At 38.6% G+C, this 24647-nt stretch overlaps 1 protein-coding gene across 4 annotated transcripts in view; it reads right to left on the minus strand.

The window, feature by feature from the left end:
- LOC126175633 (tyrosine-protein phosphatase non-receptor type 4) overlaps window positions 1-24647 on the minus strand; it is a 171935-nt gene that overhangs the window by 102376 nt on the left and 44912 nt on the right. For all 4 annotated transcript variants that reach the window (XM_049922520.1, XM_049922522.1, XM_049922521.1 and 1 more), the window contains 3 exons: window positions 20621-20749; window positions 16065-16110; window positions 6021-6188 (listed from right to left, as the gene is read on the minus strand). In XM_049922520.1, coding sequence (XP_049778477.1) covers window positions 6021-6188; window positions 16065-16110; window positions 20621-20749 — 343 coding nt within the window. The remainder of the gene's footprint in view (window positions 1-6020; window positions 6189-16064; window positions 16111-20620; window positions 20750-24647) is intronic.

The following is a 24647-nucleotide window of genomic DNA, read 5'->3' on the forward strand; positions in this document are numbered from 1 at the left end:
TAAGGTTATCAACTTTAAACTATCCACCACCATGCAATAGTTTGTTATGTATAAATTTTAAGATCCTGCTAGCCCATATTTGATGTAAATTAACTGAACTGTGTAAAATTTACTTAATATCTACAGTAAAATAGTACACAGCCTCCTGTTGCCAACAGTTTCAATTAGTATTGGCCAAAAGGAAGCCACTGTGAACATCATCCTCCATACAGTTTACATCTTACCCCGTAAGACTTTTCTTTTCACCTATCTGAAATTAGAGCTCTTAGACAACTGTTTTGTATCAGTCTAATAGAGGCAGATGCATTTCTGACGACAGACTGACAAAATCCAGTCTTTACAATGGTTTGATGCAGCCTGCCACAGATTCCTTTTCTACACCAACCTCCATCTCAGAATAGCACCCAGTGTCCTCAGCAACCAGCCACAAGTACAGTTTAAAAAAGTCTGCTTTATTCAACTCCTACCGGTTTCAAATTTTTACAGACCCACCTTCAAGTGGCTTCTTACAGTTTACCTATCTTTCCAACTGGAGTCGTCTTTTGTGTTGGTTACTGGTGTGATGCACTAAGATAAAAGATTTTTCATTCACAATACAGTAAAGTTATGGTACCTTTTTTCTACCTTCATAGAATCATTTCATGAATGTTTCCATGAAGATAAAAAACCCTAACTTTATAGTATTGTGAATGAAAAATCTTTTGTTTGTCTAGTGCACCACACCAGTAACTAGTACTTATACTCTAAATTAATTTCAAAATGTCCAGTGTTTGATTTAAAATTCCCACCAGTCTTAAAAATAGCCATATATTCAATGCTGCAGGAAACCTATCTCTGTCTGGCAACACTGGATTCAACTGGTAGCAGCAGTGCACCAATACAATGAACGCGAGTTGCGGGGATTCATAAGTTTGCTAACACTGTTTGCCTCCTGCCCCAATGTCACAAACCCAAAAGTTATTCATATGATTTGGGTTTAAATTAAAAGTAATGGCATATGCAGAAGAATATGGAAACAGAGCAGCTGAGTGGCATTTCGGCCCTCCACCAACAGAAAAAACCATTTGCGATTGGTGTACTACCAAAGAAGAAGAAGAAGAAGAAGAAGAAGAAGAAGAAAATGAAGACCAAATGTGTAAACACAGGGCTGAATGCAAAATGCCAAAACTAAAAGATGACATATGCCTCTGTATATGTCTGCTTGTGTCTGTATATATATATATATATATATATATATATATATATATATATATATATATATATGTGTGTGTGTGTGTGCACGCACGCGCGCGCGCGCGCGAGCGAGAGTGTATACCTGTCTTTTTCCCCCCTAAGGTAAGTCTTTCCGCTCCCGGGATTGGAATGACTCCTTACCCTCTCCCTTAAAACCCAAATCCTTTCGTCTTTCCCTCTCCTTCCCTCTTTCCTGACGAAGCAACCGCTGGTTGCGAAAGCTAGAATTTTGTGTGTATGTTTGTGTTTGTTTGTGTGTCTATCGACGTGCCAGCACTTTCGTTTGGTAAGTCACATCATCTTTGTTTTTAAATATAGATGACATATTGAAGTGGATTAGAGGCCACTGTCAAAATGGCATTAGAATTACTATAAAAAGATTCAAATACACACTCATAACCTAGTGCTGCAGTGTCATGGACTTAACATGCAAATCAGAACTAATATATCTCACAAAATGCCACAAGGGTATGAAGAGAAAATATTATTTTTCCATTGCTTTATTATTCAGCATCGAAAGAAAACCAGTGTCTAACTAAGACAAATAGCGAATATGAACAAAATTCCTCCGACATTCGATGCACCAAGTAACAGAACTGTTGCCGTGAAAGGTGATAAAACTGTAACTATAATAAGTGAATATGAAAAACAATGCACTACACTGTTGTCCTTTCATGTTGTGCTAACTATACTACACTTAACCAATGATCATTTTCAAGTACAAAACAATGCCAAAACCTTCTGAAATACTGCCAGGTGGTGGTGTTCTTCATGTACATGACAACGGTTTGGAAGGACAAGGGTGGTATGAAATTATGGATTAACAGAGTGTTTGTGACAAGGAAAGGTGCTTTACTGGAGAAGAGTTCTCTTCTTGTGCTGGATCAGTTTAGTAGTCATCTGAAAAATTCTGTGAATGAGAAATTGAGACAGGAAAGTACAGAGCTTGCTGTTATTCTGGGAGGACTTACTCCACAGTTGCAACCTCTTGATGTCTCGATAAATAAACAATTTAAAGGTTATATGAGAGCCGAATGGAACATATGGATGAAACCCAACATGAAATCAAACTGAAGGCAGCTTTAAAACAATCTACTATCAAAAAACAAAATTAATTATTGACAGTATAATGTAAATGGTTAGACAAAAAATTCTACTCACCAAATGGTGGCACGAGAATACATACACAAGGTTTAATTTTTACAAGCTTTCGGAGCCATTGCCTCCTTCTGGTAGGAGAGCTAAAGGGAAAGACTGATTTTTGGAGACACTCTCCTCATCCTGTCCAGTAAGTCTCCCCTGACACGTGGTTCTGGGTGACTTATGAACTGTACCCCCTTTCCTCAACCTCTTCATTCCTTTTCCTTCTCCCTTCTTCCTTCTCCTTCAATTCTTCTGACAGGTGAAGCAGCCACTGGCTCTGAAAGCTTGTAAAAGTTAAACCTTCTTTTGTGTGCATTTCCTGCCGCCGCTTGGTGAGTAGATATTTTATCTTTCTATCTACTATCAGACAAATGTGTCGGTGGATAGTCAAGTCATCGCCAGGAGTGAGAGAGGCACTATTGCAAGATCTTCGAGAAGTGCGGCATATGTAATGCTCTCAATGACAGTGAAGACCATCTCACATACGAAATGGAAGAAGAAGTAGTTCAGATGAAAATTTTCAGGGACTTTAAAGAGTCAGTTTGGTTTTATAAATGAAGGTTTTTTTGGTCTGGCTTTGTAATCAAATAATGAAAATGGTAAAAATGTTAATTTTTTAAAAATTATTTAAAAGTTAAGGTGCGTCTTCTAGTCTGTAGCATCTTATAGTCCATAAAATATGGTGATCTTCTTTGGGGACACTATTTTTATTTCATTTAGTACATCATTCAGTTCACAATTAGGAAATGGTGTCTCTTTAATAGTTCCCTGTGATTTGGATTGTAAAAGATTCATGTTTGAAACCATAGATTCTGAAAGTACTCCAACCATTTAGGTAAAGAGATGGGCTTAATTTTCACATTCTCTTCTATGAATAATGGCTCAACAACTGTAGTCATTAGTAATGACTTAGTTTAGAACGTGTGTTCAATTCACTCTCTACCAACATTCATTAGTTGCCAAAGACAATAGAAATTAGTCTATTTCTTTTTATAATTGGTATATTTTTAAGACCAATTTCTTGATGACCTATCCTTTCTTCCTTATATTATTCCAATTTTCTGCTGTATACTGTAGGAGCATAACTTAGAATTAAATTTAATGCCTACCTGCAGTTATTGAATATTTAAATTCAAATGATCGCCTTTGCAATCAGATGTTTTTGACTGTTCCCTGTCCTCCCAATTCTTATTTATGAAAAGAGAAACAACACAAAGTTCTTGGAGGGAATCAATGGAAAGAAACCTTAGGATATCAATTAAGAGAAACATGACTGCCCTGACAAGGGAATAAGGAAACTGACAGTGTAAAATGCGAGTTTTTCGAGAATGCTTTTTCCATTAAATATGTAAAAGGGTAAGATAAACAGAAATAAGAACATAAGTTACAAGGAAAATATACTGAGAATCCTGAACAGTACAAATACACTGAAATTAAACCACGAATTTGGAAGTAGAAGGGAGACAATGAACATCGCCCTTGAACAACAGTACATATACTAAACAATTAACTATGGATTTGTGTGTTCGGGTGTAGGTAGTTCAGTTTCACTCCTCTTTTCTTTCTCCTCATCAACAAATTTAATAATGCTAACAACAAGCAAATATATCCTTACACGAGGACGATTTCTGCAATCACTGCACTGTAACGTAAGAGACTACTTTCAATTGAAGCATGCCTATACTTTATCAAGTAATAAACCTTTAATGTGGTAGACCCAACACTTGCATCTAGTCTACTGGCAGAAGTTGATGGGGCAAGCTGATACTAGAATGTAGTGTTTTATTTAAATTGCTATCTCACAGAAAATTATTTGTCAAAATTTAATGAAATTTCCATGAATTGTTAATAATAAATCTTTAGTATATTTAAAACAGGAAGGTAGATTTGAGTTTAAACTCCTGCCGACAGCGAGGTCATTGGAGCACAGTTAAGATTACGAAATGATCGAGAAGGAAATCATCCATGCCCTTTGCAAAGGAATCACCCAGTCATTTGCCTGGAGTAATTTTAGGAAACCACAGAAAACCTAACTCTTAATGGTCGGACAGGGATTTGAACCATCGTCCTCCCAAATGGGAGTTCGGTGTGCTAACCACTTTGCTCAGTTACACCTGAAACATATGTGATCACATAAAATGAACTAATGTGGTATGCCAGGCGATCAAAAAGTCAGTATAAATTTGAAAACTTAATAAACCACGAAATAATGTAGATAGAGAGGTAAAAAATGACACACATGCTTGGAATGACATGGGGTTTTATTGGCCTCCAAGTTCCCCAGACCTCAGTCATGCGATTATTGGCTTTGGGGTTACCTGAAGTCGCAAGTGTATTGTGATCGACCGACATCTCTAGGGATGCTGAAAGATAACATCCGACGCCAATGCCTCACCATGCTTTACAGTGCTGTTCACAACATTATTCCTTGACTACAGCTATTGTTGAGGAATGATGGTGGACATATTGAGCATTTCCTGTAAAGATCATCATATGTGCTTTGTCTTACTTTGTTATGCAAATTATTGCTATTCTGAGCAGATGAAGTGCCATCTGTCAGACATTTTTTGAACTTTTGTATTTTTTTGGTTCTAATAAAACCCCATGTCATTCCAAGCATGTGTGTCAATTTGTACCTCTCTATCTACATTATTCCATGATTTATTCAGTTTTCAAATTTATACTGACTTTTTGATCACTTGGTACTTGAAAGCAATCTTCAAAACAAAGTACTACACTGCAATCTCTTCTTGCAAGTTTCCAGCAGTTTGGGTACAACGAAAAGCTTGAAATTTATACATGCAAATTCATTCGCCTTTTCACTGGCTTGATACACAATGAAAGCATTGTGCTCTGTATTCTTTAGCAGCCTTCTAATTGTATTGATATGCCAATTTATAATTTTTTGTTTCTTTCCATGAAGAGAGTTTGCAGTTACTGATTTCTTTCAATTGGCTCACTTTACAACAAAGATCTTAACATAAATATCTCTCTGTACTGTGGTTCCAAGCCTGAAGAAAAAAGTTAGTTCCCACTGTGGCCGAGTCCTCATTTTGCTTTGTATTCCTATGGTTTGAGGTAAAGAGAGTACATTATACAAAGCCACATTAACACAAAGAAAAACAGTTTAAAATATGTTTTCAATATCTATCCATTTCCAAGTTTTAAAAAAACTCAATACATACACTATTTATCAATCAGGATGCCTACAAAAATTTATAGTACCAATGTTATAGAGATGAGGCTCTTTCCCCAACACACATTTTTTGTGGGCAGGTTTAGAGGCCTAACTAAATTTAGTCTCTTCTGTTGTTTAACACACTCATTCTCCATTCTTATTGCTACATTCTCTCTTTCTTACAATCTTTTATTCCTATGTATTGTCTGCACAATCCTAGGATCAACTTCGTAAGATGTATTGTGGATAAATTTATTTGCTCATTTATTTCTGCTCGCTAATCATCACTATTTCAACATTACATGACCATGTTGTTGTTGATATACAGCTATTCATTACTAGCTGAGAAACTAAATTAGTTTCAATTATCTATTGAACCAATCTTCATTTTCTACAACTATGGGATTTTTATTTAATTTTATGCACTGTTTGAATACTTAACCACTACTTAACTGCAATAACTTACACTGAACAATGTAACTGGCGAGAAGACATGCAGTGCTTGGTGGTAGCTGTAACCGTCCCTGAAGAATGTCCTGGCGAACTTGAAGAAAGAAATGGTAACGTGTGTACTCCTCCTGTAACTTGCTAGGATCTGATACGTAGAACTTAACACGAAAGTAGAAGTTTCCATCTGCAAGCAGTATGAAAATTCACATGAGAAAACTTGTCTAGTCAAGGGCAAACATCAAAGATTTACTACTTGTAATTATTAATATTTCTACTTGCAACAAAAGCCAATCATCTTTAGTGTCAACTAAATATGCAGCAACTAATAAAACCAATTTTTATATACATCCTCATGCCAGTCACTGTTTACCATCCTCGTAGTCACAGACAACAATAACCAAATCAGTCTAATACACTTACTAGAATGAGTACCAGTAGACCAAGGTGACATCATGTGAAACATTGACTTTGGAGCATTAGTACAAATGGTTCAAATGGCTCTGAGCACTATGGGACTCAACTGCTGTGGTCATAAGTCCCCTAGAACTTAGAACTACTTAAACCTAACTAACCTAAGGACAGCACACAACACCCAGCCATCACGAGGCAGAGAAAATCCCTGACCCCGCCGGGAATCGAACCCGGGAACCCGGGCGTGGGAAGCGAGAACGCTACCGCACGACCACGAGATGCGGGCAGCATTAGTACACATTGTCACTGTACAGCAACCAGTGTGTTACTTATGAGATGGTTTAGGAGGTGGTTTAGCACCAGATGAAACTTGACAAATAGGACCAAGACACTTTCTTACTCAAAATCTTGTCTAATTTCCTATTTTTGATGGATAATAAAATATTTCCGGTCGTAATTTCATTGATTTATTGAAGTCCAGGAACGGTATTTTTTGTGTCCTCTTAAGCCATTCACACTGGCTTGCTTCAATAAAATATTCTCAATTTACAGGCTGCACCATTTAAAAAAAAAAAAAACACCCTCGGGCTTTCGACAGCTGTCTCCACCATCAAATCAGGAATTGAAATTACTGACTGTCTAGATTAGCACAGTGTTTTGTTCACATAAATGTAAAGGCAGTGTCTGGAAGCTTCCAGAAAGGGCTGGAGTTGCGCAAGTTGGGCAGCTCTGAACATGTGCATTAAATGCTGAAACTCAGTCTCTAGACGGTCATTGTCAGAAATAATCTTTGCCCTTTGTACACAAGAAAGTGGTACTGAAAATGTTAGTACACAGGAGAAAGATTATTTCTGACGACAACCATCAAGAGTCTTAATTTCAGCATTTGAAGCACTTGTTCAGAGGAAATGGTTACAGCATGTGAGAAATTGTTAAAGCTTTTAAGTGCCAGCAATGAAAGATGCTTTGTGAGTCAACAGAAGAAGCCAAGCCAGCTGAATTTTTTCTATACTGTTGAACAAGATAGGGTGCATGCTGAAGATACAAGGACTGAGACCAGTGTTCTGACCTGCTTCCCAGATAAGAGATAAGTTACATCTCGTTAAAGACAACACAGCTCTTCAAGAGCCTGGCATGTGTGGTGTTTCTTGTGGATGTGGTAGTATTTATGGTAGTACTTACATAGGTCAAACCATTTGCACTGTTGTCTATCATTGTGCAGAGCATTCACGACATATCCGATAAAGTAACAACGCCTAGAAAATGGGCATAAAAACAATTTGGAAAAAAAAAAGGACTGAAACACTGTTATTAAAGAAGTTGCCAAAATTAGAATGAACAGCAACAATTTTAACAGAGACCAATGGTACACACTTAGTAGGGCATGGAGATGGGCTTTGGATATTGAGTGAAAGCAAAGACACAGGCTTGACACTTGCAGAGATGTAGGAGCATCAATTTCAAACATGGCACCGACTGCTCGCACCCCATGATGTCACTCAGTCCTGCAGTGGGAAAGAGCCACTAGGATGTGCCCAACTTGCCGTCCATGCATTTGCTGCTCTGGTCCTCTCTGAAAGGATTCAGACACTGCCACACAAGTAGAACACCATGCCAGCCCCGGCAGTCAGTGATTTCAACTGATGGTAATGATGATTATTATGGTGATGATGATTATGATGATGATGATTATGAAGATGGGGACAGCTGTCGAAAGCTCGAGTGTTTATTCAAAATGACCAGCTTGTAAACCGAGAAGATTTTATTGCTGTTAGTTTTTTGCCCATCAGTTTACTGACTGGTTTGATGTGGCCCACCAACTCTTCCCACCCCTTCATCACAGATTAGCACTTAAAACCCAATGTCCTCAATTATTTGTTGAATACATTGCAATCTGTCTTCTCCCACAGTTTTTACTTTCTATAGTTCCCTATAGTACTATGGAAGTTATTTCCTGCAGTCTTAACACATGTCCTATCATCCTGTCCCTTCTTGATGTCAATTTTTTCCACATTTTTTTTGTGATTATGTTTTGGATCTATTCATTCCTTACCAGTCAACCTAATTTCAACATCCTACAAATTTTCAAAATCCTTTTTTAATTTTACAGTACACATCAAACAGTCCCCCTTCTTTCCCATTTTTTCTCAAAGTCCATGATTCATTTCGATACAATGCTGTGCTCCACATACACATTCTCACGAACCAATTCCTCACATAATGTCCGATGTTTGACGAGAATACACTCCTTTCAGCCAGGAACACCACCTTCACCTGTGCTAGTCTGTCTCTTATGTCCGTCTTTCTTTGTCTGTCATGGGTTAGTTTGCTTCCAACATAGCCGAATTCCTTCACTTCATCTACTTCATGATCATCAATTTTGATATTAAACTTCTCGTTATTCTCATTTCTGCTACTTCTCATTACTTTCGTCTTTCTTCAGTTTACTCTCAATCTACATTCTGTGCTCAGGAATTGTTCATATCATTCATTACGCCCTGTAATTCGTCCTCACTTTCACTGAAAGATACTGATGTCATCAGAAAATCTTGTCATTGGTATCCTTTCACCCTGAATTTTTATCCCACTCTTGAACCTTTGTTTATTTACATCATTGCTTCTTATACGTGTAGATTGAAGAGTAGAGGTGAAAGACTACATCCTTATCGTACACCCTTTTTAAACCTAGCACTTTGGTCTTGCTCTTACACTCATATTGTTCCGTCTTGGTTCCTGTGTGTATTGCACATTATCTGTCTTTCTCTGTAGCTCACACCCATTTTTCTTAAACTTTCAGACATCATGCATCATTTTACATTGTCAAATGATTTTACTAGGTCGACAAATCCTAAGACAATGTCTTTATTTTTCTTAAGTCTTGCTTCCTTTATCAAGTGTTTGTTACACTTTCCTATAGCCAAACTGATCATCATCTAACATATCCTTAATTTTGTTTTCCATTCTTTGTATATTTTTCTCATCAGTAACATGGATTTACGAGCTGGTAATGGTAACTGTAGATGTGTAGGTGATATTTTTCCAAAGTCTGATGGTATTTCTATAGAGTCATGATTCCACACACCAACGTGAATAGTTATTTGGTTGCCATTTCCCCAATGATATTACAAATTCTGAAGGGATATCATCTGCAGCTACCATTTATTTGATCACCAGTCCTCCAAATCTCTGTCAAACTGACTTAACAGTTAACCCCTATGTCTTTGAAATTTGCTTCTATTTCTTTTTATATCACATAAACAAGGAGTTTCTGGCCCTCTCACAGATTTTCCACCTTTCTACTCTCTCCTCTGCGTTTAACAGCAGTATTTCTCCTATGCTGTTAACATTGACACCTTGCTTTTAATTTCACTGGAGACTGTTATGACTTTCCTATACGCTGAATCTGCTCTTCAGACGACTGTTTCTTTTTCAATTTCTTCACATTTTGCCTGTAGCCATTTCACCTTAGTTTCCTTGCACTTTTAACATTACAAGCAGCTGGTTTGATTGCCACAAGACAGACTAAATCTGACAGGTCGGCTGAGAGCTGGCGTGGATGTATGTTGGGGTGACCAGCTGACAAACAGACTGTGGCAGGTGAGCTGAGTACAGGTAAAGGCAGCTAGGAAGCCATGAGGCCCAGCAGGCATCTGGGTTTTCTCAGGCGGAAAGAGGGGTGTGTTCCAGTGGCATGGTTGCAGGATAACCTAAGATGGAGGGGCCTATGACTTTGTATGTCATCACTACTGTAATTTTAATAAAAATATGTAAAATACCTTATAAACACACAAGAAAGAAACCAATGACATGTTTGGAACCAAAGTAATGGGAGAAGCTCACTAAACATAAATCCATATTTGAAGCTTTAATAGTTAAAAATTATTGTTATTATTACAGTTATTGTTTATAACAACTCCTAACAACTGAACCCATCACAAAAGTCACTTACGACACACTGATGAAAGAGGTATAATCACAGCAATATAATGAATAGATCACTTTTCTAAGTAAACAAACATGCAAAAATGTTATAAACAATTTAGTTTATTTATGTTAAAAGTACCATAACTATGGAATCCTCCACAGAGAAACAAATGATCTTATCAGCACGAGTTCCCTTCTTTAATGATCTGATAACTTTCGATGTATATTTACATTACTGGCCATTAAAATTGCTACACCACAAAGATGACGTGCTACAGACGCGAAATTTAATCGACAGGAAGAAAATACTGTGATATGCAAATGATTAGCTTTTCAGAGCATTCACACAAGGTTTGTGCCGGTGGCGACACATACAACTTGCTGACATGAGGAAAGTTTCCAACCGATTTCTCATACACAAACAGCAGTTGACCGGCGTTGCCTGGTAAAACATTGTTGTGATGCCTCGTGTAAGGAGGAGCAATGCATACCATCACCTTTCGACTTTGATAAAGGTCAGATTGTAGCCTAACGCGATTGCGGTTTATCGTAGCATGACATTGCTGCTCGCCTTGGTCGAGATCCAATGACTGTTAGTAGAATACGGAATCGGTGGGTTCAGGAGGGTAATACGGAACGCCGTGCTGGATCCCAACGGCCTCGTATCACTAGCAGTCAAGATGACAGGCATCTTATCCGCACGGCTGTAACAGCTCATGCAGCCACATCTCGATCCCTGAGTCAACAGAACAGTTCGACGACGTTTGTAGCAGCATGGACTATCAGCTCTGAGACCATGGCTGCGGTTACCCTTGACACTGCATCATAGACAGGAGTGCCTGCGATGGTGTACTCAACGACGAACCTGGGTGCACGAATGGCAAAACTTCATTTTTTTTCAGATGAATACAGGTTCTGTTTACAGCATCATGATGGTCACATCCGTGTTTGGCGACATCACGGTGAACGCACATTGGAAGTGTGTATTCGTCATCGCCATACTGGCGTATCATGCGGCGTGATGGTATGGGGTGCCATTGGTTACATGTCTCACTCACCTCTTGTTCGCATTGACGGCACTTTGAACAGTGGACATTACATTTCAGATGTGTTACGACCTGTGGCTCTATGACCCGTGGCTCTACCCTTCATTCGATCCCTGCAAAACCCTACATTTCAGCAGGATAATGCACGTATGCATGTTGCAGGTCCTGTATAGGCTATTCTGGATACAGAAAATGTTCAACTGCTGCCCTGGCCAGCACATTCTCCAGATCTCTCACCAACTGAAAACATCTGGTCAATGGAGGCCGAGCAACTGGCTCGTCATAATATGCCAGTCACTACTTTTGATGAACTGTGGTATCGTGTTGAAGCTGCATGGGCAGCTGTACCTGTACACGCCATCCAAGCTCTGTTTGACTCAATGCCCAGGCGTATCAAGGCCGTTATTACGGCCAGAGATAGTTGTTCTGGGTACTGATTTCTCAGGATCTATGCACCCAAATTGCATGAAAATGTAATCACATGTCAGTTCTAGTATAATATATTTGTCCAATGAGTACCAGTTTATCATCTGCATTTCCTCTTGGTGTAGCAATTTTAATGGCCAGTAGTGTAATTATATTTGGGATTTATAAAATAGGTCAAGTCAATGTTTTGACTTGAGTGCTGGGTGCCAATTAATATCTTCACGATATATTTAAAGCTGCTGAAGTAAAGCACAAGTAACTTTATTAAGAGATTGCAAACTGACCGCAGAGACCTTCTATATGTTTTATCACTAGTATTTACATGAAATGATAATAAAAATTATGAATAGTGGTCAGGATAACAGTATCTACACTGAACTGAGGAATGGTCATGTGACAACCTCTAAAGAAGTGTGCAGGACAGAGTTCATGGTTTTTTGTCTGTTGTCTTGGGTCTGCAGTTTCTGGGGAGGTATTTCTGTCTTTGTTTCATCTGGAGTTGGTAAAGTTTTGGGCGTGAAGCGAAACTTAGCATAATCTTGGGCATGTGCAACAGTTTGTAAATCTCAAAACTCTGATTTGAATCTACAGGCAGTTTAGTTAGTGACAAGATCACAGATGAATGACTTTAGTTTTTATTGTATGTCATTGCAGTTGTGAATTTGAAAGGGCTAGTGGTTTAATGGATTTACGTTGTGATGGACTAATTGATTTAGTTGGAACAGCATAGATGACTATGAGATTTAGATTCACTGAGGATGATAAAGCTTATGCTAACAAATGTTGAGAGTGAGTTTAGGTTTTCTGGAGTTCATTGCACTGATGTACTTAATTATTTATTGCATTCTGTTGGTTGTAAAAGCTATGCTTGCACAAAATACTTCCAAATTTTGCACTGCTGACACATACGAACAACTAGTTATCCATTGAGTTGTTTTTATGTGGCCACCGCTCACATACAATGTGCATTTCTGAAAAATAAAATGGATTTACATCAAAGTTGAAATCAGTCTATTTTGAGCAACATTATCCTTTGGGATTTCAACTAACAGATTCAACTTGTTCCTCTTTTATTAAATTATGCGCTAATGTGTCTTGCTGCTTGTGTAAGGTATTGATATAAATATTTTTATGTTAAGCTGTTGGGCTAAGAATGCTGTTATTAAATTGAATATTACTTTCTTGATTAGATACAGCTGGGCATGTGGAAACATGAGGATGAATTCTGACATCATGACTGTTTGCCTTTTTAACAATGGGATTAAAGCCATTAGAACTTCACGGAAACATCCTCTGCTTATTAAGCTGTTAATCACATGACATGTAGGCACACAATCTCCACAGAAATATTCATTTTAAAAAATTTAAATACTGTCAACTCCAGATGAGAAAAATGATGTTGTGGGCTCTTACGATTTTAATTCTTATTGTTCAGTTACTGGGATCAGGAAAAACAACCTGTCTTATGTTGGGAAAAGTTCTGTATGATTCTACTGATACAATGATTCCTGATGAGAGATCATAAGCTATCTTTGACAACAGCAAGTTAAACAGTTCATTCAACTGTTTTGCATATGAAATTCTTGTTTCATTTAGCTGAAAGTATTCTGGTGAGCCTGTCTGATCGATTTCTACAGTAACTCTGGCAAGAGCTTTACACATCATTTGAGTTAATAATATACCCATAGTTTGAGATTGCTTTGCTTCTGATATGACATTGTTGAGGGAACTTATTTTTATAGTTCTTAAAGTATCTTTGGAAATTTGGATTACTGTTAGTTCCACTCTGTGTCTGACACAGGAAGTGATTATTCTGTTGGCAGTCCATCCTTTGTAGCCACCGTTTCTCACAGGTTGTTCTGTGTGTCTTGTGAAAGGAAGGCTATGTTAAAATAGTGGCAGATTCCCAACAATTATTTTTGCTTTCCTCCAAGTATCATCCTCACAAACAATTTACCAGGTCCCATTCCTTAGGTGTTTTACTATACAGCACCTAATTAACATTAAGCTGTTGATACATCTAATGTACGTGTTCTGCGGCAATGGGGTTTGTTTATCTTGTATGTGTGTTTTTAAGGATGATATCTTCACAGTCAGAAAGCCCACTGGACAAGTGTCACAAAGTGAGCTCTTGTGTAGACACAGGATTAATAAATATGGCTTCAATTAAGCTGCAGGATGTAGGTGTTACAATCATATGCAAATTGATCATGTTCCATATAGAGAATGTACTCAGTAGATTATTTCAGTCAACGGAGTCACTTAACACAGCTATAAAGTTTACATTAACATCCCCACACAATATAATTGTGTTGCAGTAGGTTCTGTAGAAGTTCACAGCTTGCTCCAATTTATCCTGAAATGCTGACAAATTACGACCTGGTGCCCTGTAGAAAGATTTGGTTTTGTTGCCTAATCTCTGGAACATAATGCTCAAAGTGTTTCCCAACATTTATGTAGGCAATTAGTTTTTTTTATTTGTGTGTGTGTGTGTGTGTGTGTGTGTGTGTGTGTGTGTGTGTGTGTGTATTTTAGCCGAACTGGGTAGCTTCCTTACCAAACATCAAGCAGCCACCAAGTCTGCTGAAAATTCTGCTATAGTATGAGCCACTATTATAATCTGTAATATGAGTTACTGTAAGCTAACCAGCTTTAAGTCAATGTTCCATACTGCACAAACATATACATTCTTAAGTTCACTTAAGCAGTACTACTGGATTTCCAGAATTAACTTTTTATAGATTGTACATTTTGATAGAAAATACAGAGAGAAGCGTCAGTTGACTAGCGCATTTAGGTTCAGGAGTTGTTACACATTTAATCCTGTTGGACTTCCTTTTGCCTGGTGTAATGCATCAACTCGATGTGGCATGGACTCAACAAGTCGTTGGTAGTTGCAGAAATACTGAGCCATGTTGCCTATACAGCCATCCGTAACAGCGAAGATGTTACCCGTGCAGGATTTTGTGCACAAACTGCCCTCTTAATTATGCCCCATAAATGTTTGGTGGGATTCATTTTGGGCAATCTGGGTGGCCAAATCAAGTCATTTTAACTGTCCAGATTTTTCTGACATGGCATATTGGCATCCATGAAAGTTTCATTGTTGTTTGGGAGCTTAAGTCCATGAATGGTTGCAAATGGTCTCCAGGTAAGTGAAACCATCAGCACACTCTTGACATTGTTGATATTGGAGTATTGAATTCCCAAATGATTTCTGAAATGGAATATCCAATGCATCTAGCTCCAACTACCAGTCTGCGTTCGAAGACTTAAGTCCCATTGTGTGACCATAACATTGTCAGAAACCTTTTCACATGAATCACCTGAGTACAAATGAAAGCTCCACCAATACACTGCCCTTTTACACCTGGTATATGTGATACTATCGCCATTTGTATATGTGCACATCACTATCCCCCAACTTGTCACCTCAGTGTAATGAATGCACAAATGATTCTTTCCAAGACCACTGAAGTGAAGCCCAAGGTGAGTGTGAAGGCCTGGTCCAATATTATTTGAATCTACAATAGTAACATTTTTGCATCAGTTGCAGGTTTTTGAGAAACAAATACTTGTAGTTTTACTTTTTGATTTGCACAAGATTCTGTCTTCGAGGTCATAATTATGTGATACAGCAAATATTAAATCTGTATGCATATATTTACTTAGACACAGTTTCAATTCAAGTGATGCCTTCCCTGTCTTTCTGTTTGTGCAATGAATGAATAAATCAATGAATATGGATGAATAATGGGTAACCAAAAATAATGGCAATATAATACAATGTGTGGAACAGAAAAACTGGAACAAGAACAACTGAAGTAACCAACAATAAAATTTTGGCAGCTTTTCAAGGAGCACAAAGCAGAAAAACAAAAAAGAAGTATATATTATTGTTGGCTGGGAAATACATCTCCAACTGGAGACAAAAAGCTTCAGGTTAATAGTCACATACAAAAACAAATTATTAAGAGCCAAAATGCTAATAACATTCCATGATACATAGCAAACTTACTTCCATTATTTTTTTTATATTCTAGCTCACTTTTCCTCTCAAAGGTACTACTTCTATAGTCTGAAAGCACATGAGTTTTACTCCTGACTACAACATCTCTCAGGCCTACCCTAGCTGTCCATGTTCCACATTTCAAACTCTGGTACATAAGGCGGCCTCCTACACCACACGTAAGTTCAACTGCTTTCTAGCCTTTGATACTTTTTAACGACAGTACATAAATTTTAATACTCACTGTTTCTTATTTGCTTCTTCACTGGCTTTGAAGGATCAAGCCAACGCTATAAAGGAAATGTTTCTATTAGTGACTTCTTATTTTTGCTTTGTGTAATTTACTGTCTAAAAACATATAAAACAGCTTTGAGTATTACAAGTGGCATTTTACTAATTCATAATTGCAGCGAACAGTCACTATTAATATAACAACTTATTTTATTATTCTTTACTGGTTTCATGCCCATCCACAGGAGGTGCACAGCTAGGTGTTATACAAACAAATCACAGATCTAAAGTACTTGTTCTCAACACTCAAATTTTCTTCATCCTTTCCACAAATGTGGCTATGAAAATATATAAATGTGTGTGTGTGTGTGTGTGTGTGTGTGTGTGTGTGTGTGTGTGTGTGTGTGTCACAGCTGTCAAAGTGGAGGTAATTTTTTTGTTACTGGATTTAGTATAGACAGAAACTTTTATGGAATGATAAGTGATGTGGACAGTATGGCGAACGGAACACCACTGAAGATTATATGGGTAGATAAAGGAATTAGTGAAGAAGAACTGAAATGAACCAGAGTGAAAATAAATTTATGGCATAACTTGACTAAAAGAATGGATTGGTTGAAAGCACATATACTGTGACACCGAAGAATAGTTAATTTGGTAATGGAGTGAAAGTTGGGGAGAGATTGTAAGTAAAGAGACTAAGGCCTAATTACAGCAAGCAAGTTCAAATGCATGTAGAGTGCTGCAGTTATGCATAACTTATGAGACTTACGCAGTATAATTAGCATGAAGAGTTGCATAAAACCAGTCTTTAGTTTAGATATAATGACAATAAGTTACGCGAGGTCAATGTCACGGTAGGTGACACTTGGAACAGGCCAAAAGAAACAAATTCATCAGAACATTCATTCTTGGCCAACTGTCTCACTTTTACTTCTACACCATAATTCAACCACACTGAAATCAAAACATCATTTTCCATCACTATATATCTACATTAGCACTATTTCTTTTGGCAATTCATTACAATGACCACCAAAATCCCAATGTCAATATCAGATTTGTCTTGTACCATTTTTTAACTCCATCAACCAACTCCTAGAAATCTTACACAATTTCCCCACCTTTAAACCTGCCTCACTTTTGATCCCTCTGTCCTCTCCAATTTTTTTTTTTTTTTTTTTTTGTCATCAGTCTACTGACTGGTTTGATGCGGCCCGCCACGAATTCCTTTCCTGTGCTAACCTCTTCATCTCAGAGTAGCACTTGCAACCTACGTCCTCAATTATTTGCTTGACGTATTCCAATCTCTGTCTTCCTCTACAGTTTTTGCCCTCTACAGCTCCCTCTAGTACCATGGAAGTCATTCCCTCATGTCTTAGCAGATGTCCTATCATCCTGTCCCTTCTCCTTATCAGTGTTTTCCACATATTCCTTTCCTCTCCGATTCTGCGTAGAACCTCCTCATTCCTTACCTTATCAGTCCACCTAATTTTCAACATTCGTCTATAGCACCACATCTCAAATGCTTCGATTCTCTTCCGTTCCGGTTTTCCCACAGCCCATGTTTCACTACCATACAATGCTGTACTCCAGACGTACATCCTCAGAAATTTCTTCCTCAAATTAAGGCCGGTATTTGATATTAGTAGACTTCTCTTGGCCAGAAATGCCTTTTTTGCCATAGTGAGTCTGATTTTGATGTCCTCCTTGCTCCGTCCGTCATTGGTTATTTTACTGCCTAGGTAGCAGAATTCTTTAACTTCATTGACTTCGTGACCATCAACCCTGATGTTAAGTTTCTCGCTGTTCTCATTTCTACTACTTCTCATTACCTTCATCTTTCTCCGATTTACTCTCAAACCATACTGTGTACTCATTAGACTGTTCATTCCGTTCAGCAGATCATTTAATTCTTCTTCACTTTCACTCAGGATAGCAATGTCATCAGCGAATCATATCATTGATATCCTTTCTCCTTGTATTTTAATTCCACTCCTGAACCTTTCTTTTATTTCCATCATTGCTTCCTCGATGTACAGATTGAAGAGTAGGGGTGAAAGGCTACAGCCTTGTCTTACACCCTTCTTAATACGAGCACTTCGTTCTTGATCGTCCACTCTTATTATTCCCTCTTGGTTGTTGTACATACTGTATATGACCCGTCTCTCCCTACAGCTTACCCCTACTTTTTCAGAATCTCGAACAACTTGCACCATTTTATATTGTCGAACGCTTTTCCAGGTCGACAAATCCTATGAAAGTGCCAGAATGAGATTTTCACTCTGCAGCGGAGTGTGCGCTGATATGAAAGTGTCTTGATTTTTCTTTAGCCTAGCTTCCATTATTAGCCGTAACGTCAGAATTGCCTCTCTCGTCCCTTTACTTTTCCTAAAGCCAAACTGATCGTCACCTAGCGCATTCTCAATTTTCTTTTCCAGTCTTCTGTATATTATTCTTGTAAGCAGCTTCGATGCATGAGCTGTTAAGCTGATTCTGCGATAATTCTCGCACTTGTCAGCTCTTGCCGTCTTCGGAATTGTGTGGATGATGCTTTTCCGAAAGTCAGATGGTATATCGCCAGACTCATTCTACACACCAACGTGAACAGTCGTTTTGTTGCCACTTCCCCCAATGATTTTAGAAATTCTGATGGAATGTTATCTATCCCTTCTGCCTTATTTGACCGTAAGTCCTCCAAAGCTCTTTTAAATTCCGATTCTAATACTGGATCCCCTATCCCTTCTAAATCGACTCCTGTTTCTTCTTCCATCACATCAGATAAATCTTTACCCTCATAGAGTCTTTCAATGTATTCTTTCCACCTATCTGCTCTCTCCTCTGCATTTAACAGTGGAATTGCCGTTGCACTCTTAATGTTACCACCATTGCTTTTAATGTCACCAAAGGTTGTTTTGACTTTTCTGTATGCTGAGTCTGTCCTTCTGACAATCATATCTTTTTCGATGCCTTCACATTTTTCCTGCAGCCATTTCGTCTTAGCTTCCCTGCACTTCCTATTTATTTCATTCCCCAGCGACTTTTATTTCTGTATTCCTGATTTTCCCGGAACATGTTTGTACTTCCTCCTTTCATCAATCAACTGAAGTATTTCTTCTGTTACCCATGGTTTCTTCGCAGCTACCTTCTTTGTACCTATGTTTTCCTTCCCAACTTCTGTGATGGCCCTTTTTAGAGATGTCCATTCGTCTTCAACTGTACTGCCTACTGCGCAATTCCTTATTGCTGTATCTATAGCATTAGAGAATTTCAAACGTATCTCGTCATTCCTTAGTACTTCCGTATCCCACTTCTTTGCGTATTGATTCTTCCTGACTAATGTCTAACTTCAGCCTACTCTTCATCACTACTATATTGTGATCTGAGTCTATATTTGCTCCTGGGTACGCCTTACAATCCAGTACCTGATTTCGGAATCTCTGTCTGACCATGATGTAATCTAATTGAAATCTTCCCGTATCTCCCGGCCTTTTCCAAGTATACCTCCTCCTCTTGTGATTCTTCAACAGGGTATTCGCTATTACTAGCTGAAACTTGTTACAGAACTGAATTAGTCTTTCTCCTCTTTCATTCCTTGTCCCAAGCCCATATTCTCCTGTAACCTTTTCTTCTACTCCTTCCCCTACAACTGCATTCCAGTCACCCATGACTATTAGATTTTCATCCCCCTTTACATACTGCATTACCCTTTCAATATCCTCATACACTTTCTCTATCTGTTCATCTTCAGCTTGCGACATCGGCATGTATACCTGAACTATCGTTGTCGGTGTTGGTCTGCTGTCGATTCTGATTAGAACAACCCGGTCACTGAACTGTTCACAGTAACACACCCTCTGCCCAACCTTCCTATTCATAACGAATCCTACACCTGTTATACCATTTTCTGCTGCTGTTGATATTACCCGATACTCATCTGATCAGAAATCCTTGTCTTCCTTCCACTTCACTTCACTGACCCCTAATATATCTAGATTGAGCCTTTGCATTTCCCTTTTCAGATTTTCTTGTTTCCATACCACATTCAAGCTTCTGACATTCCACGCCCCGACTCTTAGAACGTTATCCTTTCGTTGATTATTCAATCTTTTTCTCATGGTAACCTCCCCCTTAGCAGTCTCCAATTATGCTATTTTAATAATTGTTGAAACAGCTGTCATGCTCAGGTCCACAACCAATCCCAAACAAATCATACTTCTTGCAGGCAAATACTCCATCACAGTTGCCAGGAAGACCAGTGATACATGGTGACCCCTCTTCATTAACTGTCAAATATTTCCTCTCAACTTTTATTTGGCAGTTACTGAAGAGTAGGTTGTGCACAACATTCACTTCGCATTCATTAAAAAAATTACAACGGTGATATCAGGCATATTTTGGTGTATCTTCTTCCTCTGTCTCAACTTTTTTTAGCATTAAACACTAATATTGTAACTGTCACTTAGATATACTAAAATGAATTATGAGAGATTACAAATTCATAATATGTTTTCCCTTCTAGTAAACTTTCTTATTTTCTTTAAGAGTTATTTTTGTGACTGTTCTTACCACAAGATCAGAGTTGCTGGGTGTTGGTGCTGCTCCATTTTCAGAATACTGGAGACCAAAATAATCCTTCTCAATAAGCTCTAGATGTTGAAAAACCAGATCAAGGAGAACATGACCTTTCGATCGCTTCTGAAATGAAATTCAAAAACAGTAAAAATAAATTCTCTATTGTGAAAATATACACACTCAAAATGTTCCTGAAATTTATTACATAAACAGAAATACCAACCAGGAATATTAAAGAAAAATTAACAAAAGAATATTTTGTAAGAGTGACGATATAGGGTGGTATGCACACCACATTCAATGATATATGTTACTCCTAATGGAGAGGGCAGCGGTTGCACATAGAACTATGTTAAGGTTTGGGTTCAGTCATTATATGGAGAGAATATGCAACAGATTTTTATCACTTTTTTGAGAATAGCTATTTATGCCTTTACTTCGAAACATTTGTTACACAACAGCTACACTTTCTATTCACATTGCATAAAACTTCAACATTTGATTACTGAGAAGAATAGGAAAGAAAAGAAGAAAATATCTTTACATGAATGTTTAAAACAATACAGCATCAAATATGAATTCATTTGAAACCATTTTCCTCAGGCAACTGAAAGAGCACTCCAGTAACCACCTCTCAAGAGTTTTCTAATTTACTGGTAGTCTGCTCCCCCCTTCAAGTATCAATATTCATCAATAACCATCCCACCACCAGTGGCCGCTTCTTCCTTAGGAACTCCTCGCAGTATTCAGATCAAGCCTTGCTGACCTTTTACATTTATCACATCCTGTGAAACTCTCTCCCAAAGTTCTATCAAACCCAGAACCACAACAGACTCCGGCTGCTGCCAGACATACCTCGCAATCGACCTCAAGCTGCTTCAAGGACATGCTGCAGTCATCTCAGTGTTTCATCTGCCACACCACTAATGGCCTGAAAAAATGCAAGACAGCTCTCTCTCACCGAAGTCTGCCTGCCAGTTCCTTTTGTCACAGGCCAACCACAATTTTAAACACACTGAGAATTTTGAAACTGATAATAGGCAAATTATAATCTGTAAATTTTGTTTTAATACCTATGGTCCAAATGCACTTTTGTTTCTAAAAGTAAATAAGTAAATATTGGTGACTAATCTCCTCACATTCTTGTGGCTGGTGCTCCTAATCCTTTTACATACTAATTTCCCAAATTAGTGAGACACAATTCTCAAAAAATATTGGGGAGTGAGGGGGAGGGGGGGGGGGGGGGGGGAATCGCATTTGTACAAAGGTTGGAACTTAAATAGTGGCAACTATTTATTCACAATCTATACAAAAGCGTTACATGTTTGCACCTGTTACTGTCCTTCAAAGTAGTCACCAGTGTTGTGTAGAACCCATTGCCAGCGATGTGGAAGGCATAGTACACCGTTAGCAGAGCCTGTTCTGTTGATGGTGCGAATGGAGCGGTCTACTGCCTGTCAAATCTCTGGAACAGTTCTGAAGCAAATGCCACAGGGTGGTTCCTTCACCTTCGGGATCAAATCAAAGTCACAAGGACTGAAGTCCGGGGAGTATGGTGGATGGTACAGTATTTCCCAGTCCCATAGACCGAACAGAGCAGCCACAGCTTGCACTGTATGCACCCGTACATTGTCGCGCAAAATGATGAGCGGGTTGCGCAGAAAGTGTCACCGTTTCTTTCGCAAAGTTGGTCGCAGGTAATGCTCCAAAAATGAACAGTAATACTGTGCACTGACAGTCTGCCGTGGAGCAACGTAATGCGTTAGAATAACACCATCACAGTCGTACACGAGGATCATCATAACTTTAGGCTGCAGAGCAGCTGAGTTGCATTTTGGCCCTCCACCAACAGAAAAAACCATCCACAATTGGCTGACTAGTAAAGAAGAACTGAAAACCGAGGAAGACTAAATGAAGAAATCGGGGACTGGAGGCAAAATGGCCAAAACTAGAAGAGGACAACTATCAAGGATTTTTGTTTTTATAAACTAAGATATTTCCTTTTAGTCTGGCTTTGCAGTCTAATAATAAAAATCATAAAACAATTTTTTTTAACATAACTGCTTAAAAATTATGGTATGTCCTATAGTCTACAGCATCATAGTTCGTAAAATACAATAAGTGTCCTTTGTGTATTGGTGACCATCTGTGTTTCTACTACTCGAAAATCATAAAACAGTATAATTAGAGATTGATCTCTTAATGCGCATCTCTTGTTCCTGCTGTGGCAGTTTGTAACCCTTACCCAACACATTAACAATAACAGACATCAATGTGTGAAGCACATGTGGTATGTTATCAGTATGTATCACTACCACATAGGAGGAAAAACAAACAGAAGATACACAGGAACCAAACAAATCAAATATGATAAAACACGGGCTGAAGTGTGGCGTAAATGCCACAATGACACTATACAGAGGAAGCAAGTATTGGTAGGTCCTGCTACATTGAGCAGATTGTCAGTTAAGGAAATACATGTCACTATTCACATGGGAAAAAAAAGACTTATCTTGCGAAAATACAGTCACTGTAAGACACACAGTTAGCAATTGATGTGTTCACTCGGATGACGCTTCTTAAAGATTTGCAGAATGCTATTTGTTACATGCAGAATGATCAATGAAGTGTCTGATGGTAGTTTCTGCGATAGTTGGGAAAATAAAGCTTTAGCCCTCATATCTAGATGTGAAATTTAACTGGCTACCTCCTAACAACATTGATGTCAGCCATGGAAGTTAAAAAATAGTTCTATCATGAAAAATACCAACAGTTTCTCTCAAGTAAACTACGATCCATGTCAATTTTATGTTTAAAAAAAGCCTACCTATGTTGCACTGCATAATCACACCAGTGTCCTCTAATACTCACACCAATGATGACTGTCATTTTCATTCACACATTTAGGATAGTATACAGGGTGTCACAAAAAGGTACGGCCAAACTTTCAGGAAACATTCCTCACACACAAAGAAAGAAAATATGTTATGTGGACATGTGTCCGGAAACGCTTACTTTCCATATTAGAGCTCATTTTATTACTTCTCTTCAAATCACATTAATCATGGAATGGAAACACACAGCAACAGAACGTACCAGCGTGACTTCAAACACTTTGTTACAGGAAATGTTCAAAATGTCCTCCGTTAGCGAGGATACATGCATCCACCCTCCGTCGCATGGAATCCCTGATGTGCTGATGCAGCCCTGGAGAATGGCTTATTGTATCACAGCCATCCACAATACGAGCACAAAGAGTCTCTACATTTGGTACCGTGGTTGCGTAGACAAGAGCTTTCAAATGCCCTCATAAATGAAAGTCAAGAGGGCTGAGGTCAGGAGAGCATGGAGGCCATGGAATTGGTCCGCCTCTACCAATCCATCGGTCACCGAATCTGTTGTTGAGAAGCGTACGAACACTTTGACTGAAATGTGCAGGAGCTCCAACGTGCATGTACCACATGTTGTGTCTTATTTGTAAAGGCACATGTTCTAGCAGCACAGGTAGAGTATCCCGTATGAAATCATGATAACGTGCTCCATTGAGCATAGGTGGAAGAACATGGGGCCCAATCAAGACATCACCAACAATGCCTGCCCAAACATTCAAGGAAAAATCTGTGTTGATGATGTGATTGCACAATTGTGTGCGGATTCTCGTCAGCCCACACATGTTGGTTGTGAAAATTTACAATTTGATCTCGTTGGAATGAAGCCTCATCCGTAAAAAGAACATTTGCACTGAAATGAGGATTGACACATTGTTGGATGAGCCATTCACAGAAGTGTACCCGTGGAGGCCAATCAGCTGCTGATAGTGCCTGCACACGCTGTACATGGTACGGAAACAACTGGTTCTCCCGTAGCACTCTCCATACAGTGATGTGGTCAACGCTACCTTGTACAGTAGCAACTTCTCTGACGCTGACATTAGGGTTATCGTCAACTGCACGAAGAATTGCCTCGTCCATTGCAGGTGTCCTCGTCATTCTAGGTCTTCCCCAGTCACGAGTCATCGGCT

The sequence above is a fragment of the Schistocerca cancellata genome, chromosome 3 (assembly GCF_023864275.1).
Source record: "Schistocerca cancellata isolate TAMUIC-IGC-003103 chromosome 3, iqSchCanc2.1, whole genome shotgun sequence".
Taxonomy (NCBI): Eukaryota; Metazoa; Arthropoda; class Insecta; order Orthoptera; family Acrididae; genus Schistocerca; species Schistocerca cancellata.